General features: G+C 43.7%; 1 protein-coding gene across 1 annotated transcript in view; it reads left to right on the top strand.

The window, feature by feature from the left end:
• Nucleotides 1-16,017, top strand: part of FGF2 (fibroblast growth factor 2) — a 76,197-nt gene that overhangs the window by 29,768 nt on the left and 30,412 nt on the right. Inside the window, exon 2 of the mRNA XM_075860483.1 lies at nucleotides 9,197-9,300. Within this exon, the coding sequence (XP_075716598.1) occupies nucleotides 9,197-9,300 (104 nt within the window). The remainder of the gene's footprint in view (nucleotides 1-9,196; nucleotides 9,301-16,017) is intronic.

The following is a 16,017-nucleotide window of genomic DNA, read 5'->3' as shown; positions in this document are numbered from 1 at the left end:
TCTGCTTGTAAAACAGATAGTAATACCACAAAAAATTGTTACTAAGTAACATTTCCCATATGTCTACGTTATGTTTGCATCGTTTTTTGAACATCCTTTTATTTTTCCGGGACGTTACAAAGCTTAGAACTTTAGCAGCAATTTCTCACATTTTCAAGAAAATTTCCAAAACCTATCATTTTGTGGACCAGTTCAGTCCTGAAGTGGTTTTGACGGGACCATATATTAGAAACCCCTATAAGTCACCCTCAATTTTAAAAACTGCGCCCCTCAAAGTATTCAAAACAGCATTTAGAAAGTTTAGTAACACTTTAGGTGTTTCACAGGAATTAAAGCAAAGTGGAGGTGAAATTTATAAACTTCATTTTTTTCTTTAGAAAATCCATTTTGATCAATTTTTTTCTGTAACACTGAAGGTTTTACCAGAGAAACGCAACTCAATATTTATTGCCAAGATTGTGTAGTTTTTAGAAATATCCCACGTCGCCCTAGTGGGCTAATGGACTGAAACACAGGCCTCAGAATCAAAGAAGCACCTAGTGGATTTTGCGGCCTCCTTTTTATTAGAATATATTTTAGGCACCATGTCAGGTTTGAAAAGTCTAATGGAGTCAAAATAGTGGAAACACCACCAAAAAAACACCATTTGGCAAACTACACCCCTCAAGGAATTTATAGAGAGGCATAGTGGGCATTTTGACCCCACAGGTTTTTTGCTGAACTTAGTGGAATTAGACCGTGAAAATGTAAATCAATTTTTTCCAATAAAATGTAAACATTTTTACAAGGCATAAAGAGAAAAAAAGCACCCCAACATTTGAAAAGCAATTTCTCCCAATTTATGGCAATATCCGACATGTGATAATAAACAGCTGTTTGGACCCACGGCAGGGCTCCGAAGTGAAGGAGCGCCATTTGGCTTTTGGAGCTCAAGTTTTGCTGCAATGGTTTTCGGGTGCCATGTCGCATTTGCAAAGCCCCTTGAGGGACCAAAAACACCCCAAAAGAGACCCCATTTGGGAAACTACAGCCCGAAAAGAATTTATCTAGGGGTATAGTGAACATTTAGTTTTTGTGTCACCATAATCTAAGAGCCATAACTTTTTTTTATTTTTCCATCAAGAAATCTATGTGAGAGCTTATTTTTGCGGGACAAACTGTCGTTTTTATTGGGTACATGCGAGTTTTTGATCCCCATTTATTCAAATTTTTTAGGAGCTGAAGTGACTAAAAATAGTGATTCTGGTATAGTTTTTCTTTTATTTTTTTGACGGAGTTCACGGAGTTCATCGTGTGGGATAAATATCGTTATATTTTTATAGTTCAGGCTGTTACGGATGCACCGATACCAATTATGCATAGTTTATTTTTTTCTAATAATAAAGGACTTTATAAGGGAAAAATCGCAATTTTTTATTTTATTAGTTGGAACATTTACTTTTTTATTTTTAGTCCCACTAGTGACCTGAAGATCCAACTATTGGATCTTTGTTATAATACCCTGCAATAATTATGTATTTCAGTGTATTCTACAAGTCATCTTCACACTGACAGGCAGTGTATTAGGTTCTGCCTCTGGTAGGACCTAATCGCCTTCCGTAAATGGCAGAACCGGAGGCCTTTGTTTGGTCTCTGGTTGCCATAGCAACCATCGGCACCCCGCAATCACGCTGCGGGGTGCCGATGTTGTTGTACCTCCTTAAATGCGGTGGTCTCTAGTGACCGCTGCATTTAAGGGGTTAATCGGCGGGATCACGGCTGTGATGCCACCCGATGTGTTCCCTCAGTACTAAGGCTGCTAGTAGCAGCCAGTACTACGGGATCCTGGGCATAGGGGAATGCCTGTGCGCTCTGTTAAGAGCACATGTAGATTAACGGGCTGCAGGCACAAGGACCGGCGTTGCAGTCCGTTAATCTACGTGGGGCGGTCGGGAAGAGGTTAAACCAAGCCACGGTGGCTGCAAGAAGAAGGGGAGAGAAAGGAGAGAGCAGGTCTCTCTGTCATTTTTGTGAATTACAGTGTTTCTGTAACTGTTATAAAATGTAATAGAAAGAGGTCTCTTTCTTACTTCACCCCTCCTTGTGGCCACATTGGCCTGGTTTAACATCACAATGCGGATTTATTCCTCAAAACTCACTGATAGAAAATATCTGACTTATGCGCCTTTTATACATACAGATGTGTCCTCCCTTAACTTATCTCTAAACCTGACATATCCCGAGATGTATGGCGCGAGATGTTAAACAAACAAGTAATTCCTCCAATGGATGCCATTCGTGAGGCCATAGACTCCCATGTTTAATCCTTTGGAGACACAGCCAATTTTGGTCTTGTGGACACAGCCCATATTTTCAAATCTGTCATGTCATTTTATGTGGTAATAACTTTGCAATGGTTTTACTTATGCAAGCGATTCTGAGATTGCTTTCTCATGACATACTGTACTTCTATATTAGTGGAAAAATTTGTTCGATAAATTCAGTATTTATATGTAAAAAGACACCAAAATTTTGAGAAAATTTGCAAGAATTAGCACTTTTATAAATATAAATGTATCTGCTTGTAAGATAGACAGTAATGCCACACAAAATAGTTACTAGTTAACATTTCCCATATGTCTACTTTATGTTTGCATCGTTTTTTGAACATTATTTTATTTTTCTAGGACACTACAAGGCTTAGAACTTTAGCAGCAATTTCTCACATTTTCAAGAAAATTTCCAAAACCTATTTTATAGGGACCAGGTCAGTTCTGAAGTGGCTTTGAGGGCATAATATATTGGAAAACACCCATAAATCACCCCATTTTAAAAACGGAACCCCTCAAAGTATTCAAAACAGCATTAACTTTTTGTCCCACGAGGGGACTTGAAGGCCTGAAGCCCTGATCGCTATTGTAATACACTGCACTAGTTACGTAATGCAGTGTATTAGAGATGTTAGTTATTCACTGACAGCAAGCCTATTAGGTCTCGCATCTCGGCGGGGCCTAATAGTCTTTCATACTTGGCAGTCAGGAGGCCATTGTTAGGCCTCGGGTTGCCATAGCAACACTTGGCACCCTCGCGATTGCATCACAGGGATGCTGATTGAGTACAAACCAACTAAATGCTGTGGTCGCAATTGATCGCAGCATTTAGGGGGTTAATCGCAGGGGATTGGACCTCAGCCCGGTCCCTTCTGTGCCTGCTCCATCACTGTCACGTGCAATTACATGACAATGTGCTAACCCTTTGGGGGCAGCAACATAATAGTACGTGACATGTTTCCAATGGGTTTAAAAACTATATGTTTAACGTATATATATGATTTTTTACTGGATGGCACTAGATTATATTGAATTGATATCATAACAAATTGTAACTTAATGCAATTCAAGAAAAGCTGAGGGTGGATACATCTGTATTTCACTTCTCACTGAGCACTAAAATTTGAAGCTACTCTGGGGGAATAAAATGCTTATTTCAGATTTATTGTATTGATTCAGAAAGATTGTGTGATATATTATGGCTTATGCCCACTCTGTGCTTCTGACTTGTGTAGAGGGCTCAGACACTGTAAATGAGTGCCCACTATCTGCCACCATTCTTTATTAGGACAATCCATCAAGTATGAAGGTAAATAAATACATTACAATTTTATTTACTAGCAAGGGAATATTCAGTGTGTACTGAAATGTTAGATAATGTCGCTGTTGTAATTTTGGGTTCAGGTAATTACTTTTGAGGTCAGATGATTCATGGCGTTTTTGTAAAGTTTTATATAGTTCACTTTTTCCATCGTGCTCTGATGCCTGTCTTTAACTTTCATGACCGGAACAACACTTTATAAGGCTCTTCACTGTAATGCTGAACACACACACTATTAGTGGTTTCCTTTGGCTGCTGGCTGGTGGTGTGGGGGCAGGATCTGCATCACGCAATTACAAGTCTTGGAACCAAATGAATAACAATACTACCGCAGCATGCTGTCGCTGGGGGACTTACTCATCTGGGCCTCTTTAACCCCTGGAAACCTGGTGTAACCAGCCCTGAACTAATCAAATCCTCTTGTGACGTTCGTCCTTTGCCAGCTTGAAGGGTGATTAAGGACCTGCTCACATCAGCGTTCCGTTCGTGGGTTCCGTTAGAACTTTCCATCAGGGGAACCCATGAACAGAAACCATAGCTTTCCGTTTGCATTACCATTGATTTCAATGGTAATGCTTCCGTTGCAAACGGTTTTCATTTTTCTTCGTTCCGTATGGTTTCAGGTTTTCTTTTGGTGGAATCAATAGCGTAGTCGACTGCGCTGAAACCTTACGGAACGGAGACAAACGGAAACTGTTTGCAACGGAAGCATTACCATTGAAATCAATGGTAATGCAAACGGACAGCTATGGTTTCCATTCGTGGTTTCCCCTGACGGAAAGGTCTAAAGGAACCCTGACGCTGTTGTGAACAGGCCCTTAGTAGAATGGCTTTATTTAAATGAACTACAATGTATCTGAGTTAAAGGAACAGTGTCATCACAAATTTATTTTTCATATGTTAAAGATGTTAGTGCTTTATTAAAAACGTTTATATTTATTTGTGTGTATGTGTTTTACTTTTTCTTATTTTTACAGTTTTTCTTCCCTATGGGGGCTGCCATTTTTTGTTCCATTTCTGTATGTGTCGATTAACGACACATACAGACATGGAATACGGCAGCCACAGTCCCATAGGGACTGCGAACGGCTCCCGTCCCATCCACTTCTGTGTACGCCGTCTGTGTGGGAACTGCGCATGCGCCGCTCCCACACAGTCCAATTTGAAATTGGCGCCGTCCGGCGCCATTTTCCTGTGGACCGGAAGTCGCGGCCGGACAGTAAGATTACTACTTCCGGTCGCGGCTTCCGGACTTGTGCACTTGGACCAGCGGCAGCAGACGGAGCGGACGGGCCGGAGGGAGCCGCGGCGGCAGGAGCAGGTAAGAGATTTCTATGTATGTTCGTGTTTGTGTACGTTTACTATTGTATGTTAACCTTCTACACTGTGTGTTAGCTCAAAAAATGGCGACACACAGTGTAGGAGGTTAGACCGTTCAAACCCCTCGTTTATCCCGGCACTAGTCAGGATAAAGGAGGGGGGGATGCTGAGAGCTCACTAGAGCGAGGGCTTTTTACCCAATTTTGCAATGCTGCAATTTTGGGAATAGCTCCATCTAGTGACCAGCAATGGGAAATATTATAAATTAGAATCTAATTTATAATATTTCCTGACTCGTGAAAAAAATAAAAAAATTTGAACAATGTTTAATCACCTACACACTAAATGTTTAATTAAAAAAAAAAACAACATGTTTTTCTGGCAACACATTCCCTTTAAGCAATAAAAAGTTGTAAGAACACAATACTATTCTTCTATTCATTATTATTTATTCCATTACAATGAAATGCTGATATGGTGTGGAAGATGCTAACTATAAAAATGTTTGTTAGAAAATTGCTCTTATTAACTGCTTTCTAATATACTTACTGTCTGAATTCTTCTCTTCGTTTAATTACGGGGTCACAGTAAAGCTTTGTCCGTTTTTTTCTATATTTTGTTTCTTATATATCGCTAACATATTAGACAGCACTGTACAGAGATTATCATAACTCATGTCTCAAATGGGGCTAAGGGTCCTCATACATGGCCCGACGAGGGCCGTGTAAACAAGAGCCGATCAATGAGACAGCTCGCTGATCGGCACTCGTTTGCTCCTCTCACAAGGAGCTAGTATCCGTAATGTATGGGGTTGAGCACTCATTGGAGGCGATCGCTCGTCCCCATACATTTCTATCATGTCGGCAGCACATCTCCCAGTTTACACAGGGAGGTGTGCTGCCAGCAACAATAATATTTTACGTTGTGTAAACGATACAATCCGCCGATGAATGACAGTTTGCATCGGCTGATCGTTGCCCTGTTTACACAGGGCAGATAGCGGGAACCAGTGTTCTGTGAGCGCTCATTTGCCCAATGATTGCCCTGTGTAAAAGGGCCCTAACAGTCTAGTTCCCTTATCTCAAGCATACTGGGGCCAAATTACCTCTCAACATGTATTGGAGTGTGGAGGGAAATGGGCTAAACATACAAATTTCATGCAGATATTATCCTTGGTCGAGTTCTAACCCAGGACCCGAGTGCTGCAAGTCAACAGTGCTAACCCCTGAGCCAGCATGCTTCTTGTCCTGCATAACAGCAAGTGACCACAGTGATGTTTTGGCTATAATGACATATCTTGTGACAACCATTAGATGGTGCATCATGTGATGTTACATCACTATGGACAAAACGTCACTGTGGCCTAGTTATGACACTGAGGGAAGAGAAGACTTCAGACAGCAAGTGCATTAGAAAGTTTATTTTTCTGTTTTCTACAGGTTCCTGAAGTTGTTTACAAACTGCCCAAAACCCAGAAAAATCTGTCAGCAGTTTTGAGGCCTCAAAACTGCTGACAGAGTGATATAGGGGAGGGCATTGTAAAGACACCTTTTGTTATGCAAGTTACATGACTAAGAAAATTATGTTTAATTTCCCTGGTGCCGCGATCGCAAGTGGCACTAAGGCGGGCACTTGATGTGCATGTGGTCCTGCACTGTACGATGCCAGCCCCGCCCCTCTGCACTAAGTGACGACTCTAGCAGTCTCCTGATTCCCTGCTATAGTTACTCAGAGAAGAGAGTGACCGCCACACCGTGGGGCTCAAACGTAGTTTTTCAGGTTGCATGACTGAGACAAAAGGTATGTTTGCAATGCCCCTATATTGCTATGTAATGTCTATAGTCAGCATAAAGATATTCTGGCAGCAATTTTGAGGCCTCAAAACTGCTGGCGGATTCCCGGTAAGCCGGCTATAGACACTACATTTTTGTTGGCAGATTCTAGCAATTTCTCTGTTCGAAAATTTCTCCTGTCGGGTGAAACAGTGATTTGAATTGGTTGTATTAAACTGTCCAATCCTTTGTTTCCCTGATAAGTGGCAACAGAGGATTAGAGAAGGCCTTGTTCACATCTGCATTGGAGGCCTCCATCGCAGATCCAGGTGAAAATACAGAAAACAACAGCACAGCATGCTGTGCTATTTTTTCCTGTAAAACCACGGACACCTTGACGGAAACCCGACGGAATCCATTTAAGTCACTGGGTTCCGTTGGGCGTTGACAGTGTCCGTCGTACAATGTAACCGGCGCTTCCGGTATTTTCATTGTTCTGCCCCTCTGACTGTGAGCCCAGCCTTAAACATATCATTATAAAACTTGTATGTCAATTAAAAAATCAAGGAATACAGCTGTATACCGAATGGGAGCCATCTTATGTCTGATCTACTTTAGAAATGAAATTAAACTTTAACTTAAAAATGGCCATATATTAGTAAATCAGAAGTTTGAGATGCAGCCAAAGTTTGCTAATTTTGTTTGTCTTATCTACAGAGATATTGGCATTTTTTTATTCTGTTGAGATCGCTTTTTTTGTGAAATTGTCAACAGGAAGGCAATAAGCTTTTCAGAAACTGAGCACAAACTAATTTTGTCAGCTCAATCAATCAATTATTCAATCAATCAGAACAGTTTTATCATCTGTTAATGAGCAGCTAGTTTATAAAATAACTAATATCGTAAAAACCAATGTGGGTGTAATTCTTCTGGTCCCTTTCGCAGATATTAGACTGTATATAATGTGTCAAATACTACTAGTAGTATTAAATTCAAAAATACAACCAGTCTTTTGTCTAGTCTTTTCTCAAATGTATTTGAGCTTAGAACTTAAAGGGAACCTGTCACCAGTATTTCACCTATTGAAGTCTACTCACCCTTCACTGGCCACTGCTGTCAAAAGTTCATTGCCGTTATCCCCTCCCCTAAACTCCTCCGACAGTAAATAACGGTCTGCTAACATTTTGTGTTTTTTGTGGTAATAATCCGTCAGTCTCGTTCGTTCCACTTCTTATGCATGACCAGCGCTGAAAACTGGCCTGCCCTCAATGCAAAAACCTTGTCTGAGATAGCGCGCATGCACCCGTCATACATGGTCTGATACCCTTCCCTGCTTCGTCCGGACATTAAATCTAGTTACTGCGCATGTGCCGCTATGTTGTCTCGTGGTGCGCACGCACCAGAACAGGACATCGATGAGCAAGAGCGGTATTTCATGTGTGCTGGGGGAGGCGAAGAGCTGTCAATTAAAAGTAATGAGGCGGGGTTAACTGAAAGGCTTGAGGAATGGAGATATAACTCTTTTCGAATGAATGATTCTTTTATGCTCATTAGCATACGGCACAGAAACACAAAAAAATTTAAAACTAAAGGTACAGAGCAGACTTATAAGATACTTATAGGTTACATCATTATCTTCCACCAGGTATTGCTGGTTTGATAGGTCAGAATGCTGGTGACAGGTTCCCTTTAAAAAAACAAATATATTGTTGAAACTTGGGGTATGTTCACACGTAGTCAACAAAAACGTCTGAAAATCCAGAGCTGTTTTCAAGGGAAAACAGACCCTGCTTTTCAGACGTTTTTTTACCAACTCGCATTTTTCGCGGCGTTTTCACGCCGTTTTCGCGGCGTTTTTTACGTCCGTTTTTGGAGCTGTTTTCATTGGAGTCTATGAGAAAACAGCTCCAAAAACGTCCAAAGAAGTGTCCTGCACTTCTTTTGACGAGGCTGTATTTTTACGCGTCGTCGTTTGACAGCTGTCAAACGACGACGCGTAAATAACAGGTCGTCTGCACAGTACGTCGGCAAACCCATTCAAATGAATGGGCAGATGTTTGCCGACGTATTTGAGACGTATTTCCAGACGTAAAACGAGGCAAAATACGCCTCGTATACGTCTGAAATTTGGCCGTGTGAACATACCCTTAGGAGTGCAAACAGCAGCTTCCTCCCCCTCAGCTTCACTATGGCTCTCTGTGTGTTATTGCCTTTAAATAAATTGTGTGGTTATTACTTTTAGCAGGTGGCAGAAGTCAGAGCAGTTGCTCATATAAAATAACTGTAACTTTTTTATTTTACCGAAACACTTTTTAGGTTCCTAAAAAAAAAAAATGAATCCATATCAATTATTACAAAGATGTAAAAACAATATTTGTGCAAAAACTGCACATAAAAAAAAATTTGAGTATCTTTTCTGAAACTATGTCTGTACAGTGGTTGATATACGTTACCCAATTTTCTTTGGTTTTCAGTAAAATTACAGCTTCAAGCAGAAGAGCGGGGCGTTGTATCAATCAAGGGGATAACTGCAAACCGATACCTTGCAATGAAAGAAGACGGCAGATTAATATCACTGGTAAGTTATTAATGAAATGCAGTTACTTTATGTGTGAAAACATATAATGATATGGCCATGGGTAACAACAAACTTCTGGTATGTTTAGTCAAAGTAAATCTGGTTTAAAAAAAAACAATCATATCCTTTATTGGCTACTTTCATAGATTTTTTTTCCATAGACATCATTAAAGGCTATGTAAACCTTTTGAAAGGGATTTATTTTTATTTTTTTTAAATAAAAAGTTCAATCAGTGTGTTTGGTGAAACTTTATAATTAGTTTTTATTAAAAAATATTTATACTTTTTGAGATACAGCTGCTTTGTACTTTGTATACAGAGTAGCTGTATCGTTCGCTAAATCCTGTTCCCATCAGGACTGATGGGTTCAGTGTCAGCGGATCCTGTGGGTCTTTGACATGCAGGATTCACCTGTAATCTATTACATAGATGTTATCGGTAGCAATTCGATCCTGTGTGTCAGAGACTCGCAGGTCCCGCTGACACTGAACCTGTCAGGCCCATGGACCTGACGGGAACAGGATTTAGCGAACGATACAGCTGCTCTGTATACAGAATACAAAGCAGCTGTATCTCAAAAAGTGAAAATAATTTTTAATAAAAAGTTGCACCAATCCCACTGATTGACCTTCTAAAAAAGAAAAATTCCTTTCAAAAGTTTACATAGCATTTAAATGTTTCATTGTGTATGTGATACCTCATTCTTTTACACGTCACTATGATATAAATGATGTAATTCTTGTCATGTCTACAATTTACTGCTTTAAGAGATAAAGGTTTTCATATATAGTGAATGATCTCCCATCTGGGGGAAAGTGGGGGAATATTGGTTTGAGGTCCTTCCTCCTCAGTATATGCCCCTATAGTACTACACACCATGTATGTTGGAGTGTATGGTATATTTTAGAATACTATGGTAGTATAATAGTAAGAAGCCAATATAGATGTTTTTGATCACCAGGTCTCCCACATTGCTAAAAACACAGAGCTATACATAGATGTGTGTATATTAATGGAATATGTAAGGGAGTTTCAAATACAGAGCAGTAGAGGTCATACAGGACTTGATTCAATGAAGCCAACAAAGCAAATAAAGTGATTAAATGCAAGGCACGGCAAATTTTCCCATTGAGAGGCTGACGTTAATATTTCAGTGCACAATAGCCACCTTGTTACATGGTGAAAACACCATTGCAATACTGCAAGTTTACAGCATTCAAGACTCCGCTAAAGTGTGAGCGTTTATGATAATGTTAATTGAAAGCAGTTCTGTAAGAGTTTTCCATCCATTTCATACATTTCTTGTTGTAAAGCTTGTCATGATTATTATTTTGTGCTTTTTTAGGGTAGTTCATTTATTTAAAAGTGAATAAACTACATTGAAAATAACTTTTCTGCATTATGCAATGAAATTTCCAGCGTTTGGCCAAAATATGTTTAATAGTGGCTTTAAAGCGTTTGTACACTGGGCCTCTGCGGTAGTATCATGTGATGTCCATATAACATAACGCTCCCATGTTGGCCTAGTTTGTGCCTGCTAAATTTTAAGGGGAACATGAAAGAGGTAAGTGGCAGAGGCACAGACGCAAGAGAACCAGCAGAGGTTGGAGACGGGTGGACAACATCATCTAAGGCTGTCACCGTTATGTCATATGTAGCTGTCATAAGGGCTCCGTAGCTGGGGCAGTTCGTACCTAATGCACTTTAGAGGACTTTAGAGAACATAGGGAACTTTAGTGGCATGCTCTCAGGGACAATGTGATCAACATTAAGGTAACACAGAAGGATTTAGCTGGCGCCCTGTTGAGCAAATTGTGACACATTGAATGGCTTTTCTTTCACTACTGGGAGAACAGGCCTAGTTAATCAGTGGTCAATAGACACTTTTTGATAAGAAGATCCACAAACTGTGGATAAAAAAATGACAATTATTAACAATGTTAAACAGTTTTGTGCAGCCATGGGAATGTCCAGTTGGGCAATTTCAGTTTGCTGGCTGTGGATAAGGAAACCAGTGTTATAACTTCTGCTGGTATTTTCATAGACAACTTTGGTTGTGTTGGCTATAAAACTCCGGAAACAGAAATATTCTGAAGAGATCAAAGTCAATGGAGATACCTATTGTAACAGGTTGAGGGGGTTAATCTGCCAAGGGAGATATATTCCTAGATGCCTATTAAGAGGTTAATATAGTGTCTTCCCAACACACAGGTGCAGGGTGATTAAATAACAAGAGTGGGAAGACTGGTGGGTGGCTGAACAGACCTCAGATTTAGGCCTCATTTACACGAGCGTAATATACGCGCGTGCGACGCGCGTGCTTTTCACGCGTGTCGTACGCACCTATATTACTCTATGGGGCAGTGCAGACAATGCGTAAATTTTGCGCAGCGCGAGTGCGTTGCGTAAAACTCACAACATGTTCTATAATCGTGCGTTTTTCGCGCATCACGCACCCATTGAAGTCAATGGGTGCATGAAAACCACGAAGGTCGCACGGAAGCACTTCTGTGCGAACTGCGTGATTCGCGCAAGAGCTGTCAAACTGAATGTAACAGAAAAGCACCACGTGCTTTTCTGTTTACAAACATCCGAACAGAGTGTCTTAGAGATGAGCGAACCGAACTTCATCAGGTTCGGCCGAACTCGTTTTGACCGAACCCGGCAGGAGACAGTCACTGTCCAGGGTGCTGAAAGAGTTAAACTGGTTCAGCAACCTGGACAGTGACTTCCGATCCCAATATACGTGAACGTGTAAAAAAAAAAAAAGTTCTGACTTACCGATAACTCCCGGCTTCTTCCTCCAGTCTGACCTCCCGGGATGACAATTCAGTCCAAGTGACAGCTGCAGCTAATCACAAGCCAAGCACAGGCTGCAGCGGTCACATGGACTGCCGCGTCATCCAGGGAGGTGGGGCCAGATGTCAAGAGAGGCGCGTCACCAAGGACGCGTCACCAAGGACGTGTCACCAAGGCAACGGCCGGGAAGTTCTCGGTAAGTACGAACCTCTTTTTTTTTAAACAGGTTACTCGATATGGTGATCGGAATTCACTGTCGAGGGTGCTGAAAGAGTTACTGCTGATCAGTTAACTCTTTCAGCACCCTGGACAGTGACTGACGTCGACTAGCCTCATCTCTATGATGGCGGCTGCGCGAAAATCATGCAGCCGCGCATCATACACTGATGACACACGGAGCTGTCAAGTGCCTTTTGCGCACGCAAAACGCACACGCTCGTGTAAATCAGGCCTAACAGAGGGGTGAAAGCTAACCCGTAAAGAAAAGGGCTGGACTGTGTGAGTTATACTTGGACTTTTGTTACTTGAAACATTTATTTTCTGTTCTAAACTTTGTGTATGCTGATGAGACAAGCTACCTTTATGTTTATGCAAATTAAATAAAAATGGGAACAAAATATTCCAAACCCATTAAATTATTCAGCACGAAAAGAAATATACGCACTTACACGCCTTGGCATTCTATCAATGAGGCTATTAATGGTTGTCTAAAGGAATGTTATGCCACGCTGAATGCACTTGGGCATGCAAATCATCAATATTGGCTGCTGGCAGCTCCCTTTGCGATTGCTGACCAATGACGTCCCAGATGTGCTCAAAGGGAGACAACTCCGGAGACGCTGCGGGCTATGGTAGCACGTTTAGGCCACGCAGGCTTCTCACAGCAGCAAAAGCAACATGCGGCCTGGCTGTAACGTCTACGGCCACGGACCATCATCCTAACTTGCCCTCTGACAGCCGCGGCCATTGACGAGCGAGTTTCCGACGGCATCTTCAGCACTCACTTCCTGGTCCGAACACAGTCTCTCGCAGGGTGCGGGCGCCCGCGCATGCACGGCCTTAAAGGGACGGTACGCGCACATTTGCAGAATAGCTGCAATTAGCCCAGAATGCCTCTGGACTATAAAAGGGGCTCTGCCCTCTCGATCAATGCCTGAGCATTGTTGTGTTACCCTTAGTTTGTCCTTGCAAATGGTCTCCTAGTGTTTTCCAGTTCCAGTGTTTCCTGTTCCTGACGCCTGTACCCTGTATCCCATGCTACCGTGCCTCTGTACCTTCTAGAGTTTGAGTCATGTTGTGCCCTCCGCTGCATCTACTGTGTTGCACCCCGCGGGCTGTCTGTATACTGCTGGAGCCTCATCTTGCCTGAAACCACCACTACTGTCTACAATGCCTCAGGTACCCTTTCTGAACTATAGACTTTGTGTATATACCTCTTTGGCCAGCTGCTATCCCGCTACGGCCCAGTGGGTCCACACCCCGCGCTGTGATATTACGCTCAGGGCATGAACCCCGCTGGTCAATTTAAGGGCCTGTCACCTCTTCAAACCATGAAAGCGGACCTGCAGGACCTGCGAACACGACAGGATCAACTCCTTGTGGCAGTAAACTCCATGGCACGACAGCTGGGGGTGCTAGCTACTTCTTCCTCTGCTCCTCTTCCAGCTTCTCCGGCTGATCCTCCTGCTACACCTCCTGGCAGCACCAGTTCTGATCCTCGATTCTCGCTGCCACTACCGCCTCGTTTTAACTGCGACGCAAGCACATGCAGGGGATTTCTCAACCAGTGTCATATCCACTTCACACTGCACGCCAGAGCATTTCCCTCGGACGGATCCAGGATCGCCTTCATTGTTTCTCTGCTTGCCGGCAAGGCCCTGGCGTGGGCGAACCCAATTTGGGAACGACAGGGACCTGAGACTTCCAGGGGTTCCTGCGGTTATTCCCCGTGTTTGAGGAGCCTGGACGAGTTTCGTCGGCAGCTACCTCTCTACTGAACCTTCACCAGGAGGACACCTCCGTGGGCGAGTACACCATCCAGTTCCGGACACTGGCAGGAGAGCTGTCCTGGAACAACGAGGCGTTAGTAGCTTCCTTATGGCATGGTCTGTTATCTGAGATCAAGGACGAACTGGCTGCTCGTGATCTACCGCCTACCTTGGACGCCCTAATTTTACTTGCTAACCAGGTTGACATGAGGCTCAGAGAAAGATCCCAAGAGGTTCGTCGAGAGCAGGGGCGTAACTAGGAAAGACTGGGCCCCATAGCAAACTTTTGACTGGGGCCCCCCTCCCCTGGGTGTCACAAAACCCCCCCCTTGTAGATAGTGCCTTTTTTACAGCCCCCTGTAGATAACGCAATACAGCCCCCCTGTAGATCACGCCATACAGCCCCCTCTGTAGATAGCGCCATACATCCCCCTGTAGATAACGCCATACATCCCCCTGTAGATAACGCCATACAGCCCCCCCTGTAGATAACACCATACAGTCCCCCCTGTAGATAACGCCATACAGACCCCCCTGGAGATAACGCCATACAGCCCCCCTGTAGATAACGCCATACAGCCCCCCTGTAGATAACGCCATACAGACCCCCCTGGAGATAACGCCATACAGCCCCCCTGTAGATAACGCCATACAGCCCCCCCTGTAGATAACGCCATACAGCCCCCTTTGTAGATAACACCATACAGCCCCCTTTGTAGATAGCGCCATACATCCCCCTGTAGATAGCGCCATATATCCCCCTGTAGATAACGCCATACAGCCCCCTCTGTAGATAACGCCATACAGCCCCCACTGTAGATAACGCCATACAGCCCCCACTGTAGATAATGCCATACATACCCCCACTGTAGATAATGCCATACAGACCCCCCTGTAGATAACGCCATACAGCCCTCCTCCTGTAGATAATGCCATACAGCCCCCTCTGTAGATAACGCCATACAGCCCCCTGTAGATAACGCCATACAGCCCCCTGTAGATAACGCCATACAGCCCCCTCTGTAGATAACGCCATGCAGCCCCCTGTAGATAACGCCATACAGCCCCCCCTGTAGATAACGCCATACAGACCCCCCTGGAGATAACGCCATACAGACCCCCCTGGAGATAACGCCATACAGCCCCCTTTGTAGATAGCGCCATACATCCCCCTGTAGATAGCGCCATACACCCCCCTGTAGATAACGCCATACAGTCCCCTCTGTAGATAACGCCATACAGCCCCCTCTGTAGATAACGCCATACAGCCCCCCCTGTAGGTAACGCCATACAGCCCCCCTGTAGGTAACGCTATCGAGCCCCCCTGTAGGTAATGCTATACAGCCCCCCTCTAGGTAACGCTATACAGCCCCCCTGTAGGTAACGCCATGCCCCAACCCCCAAAAAAAATCTGAGCTATAGTGTGTCCTACAAAAGACATGTATCGCCTATCCACAGGATAGGGTATACATGTGTGATCGCTGGCAGCGATAGGGAGAACGGGAGACTGAAAGTCCCCTGAAGTTCTCCATGACTATCCTCTGACTTCCGGAGTGTGCGCAGCTCAATAAAAATGAGAGGAGCGCTGGTCACGCATGCGCACAATCGCGACCGGCGCTCCATTCATTTCTACGGAGCTGCCGACACAGACCCCGGAAGTCCGAGGTTTGTGGAGAACTTCAGGGGACTTTCGGTCCCCCGTTCTCGCTATCAATGCCAGCGATCACACATATATCCCCTATCCTGGGGATAGGGGATACATGTCTTTTGTTTAATGGCAGAGCGGGGAGATACCTCCCTGCTCTGCCGTAGTGTTAAGGGGCGTCGCACTGTAGCAGCCATAGCGTCTGCTAGCGGAGCCTCCGGCCACCCGTGCTGGCGGGTGACACGGGCCCCCTCATGCCACAGGCCCCGTAGCAGCTGCTATGGC

This window comes from Rhinoderma darwinii, chromosome 1, assembly GCF_050947455.1.
Source record: "Rhinoderma darwinii isolate aRhiDar2 chromosome 1, aRhiDar2.hap1, whole genome shotgun sequence".
Classification (NCBI taxonomy): Eukaryota; Metazoa; Chordata; class Amphibia; order Anura; family Rhinodermatidae; genus Rhinoderma; species Rhinoderma darwinii.
Note: the sequence above shows the minus strand (reverse complement) of the source record. Positions and strands in the feature narration are given on the sequence as shown.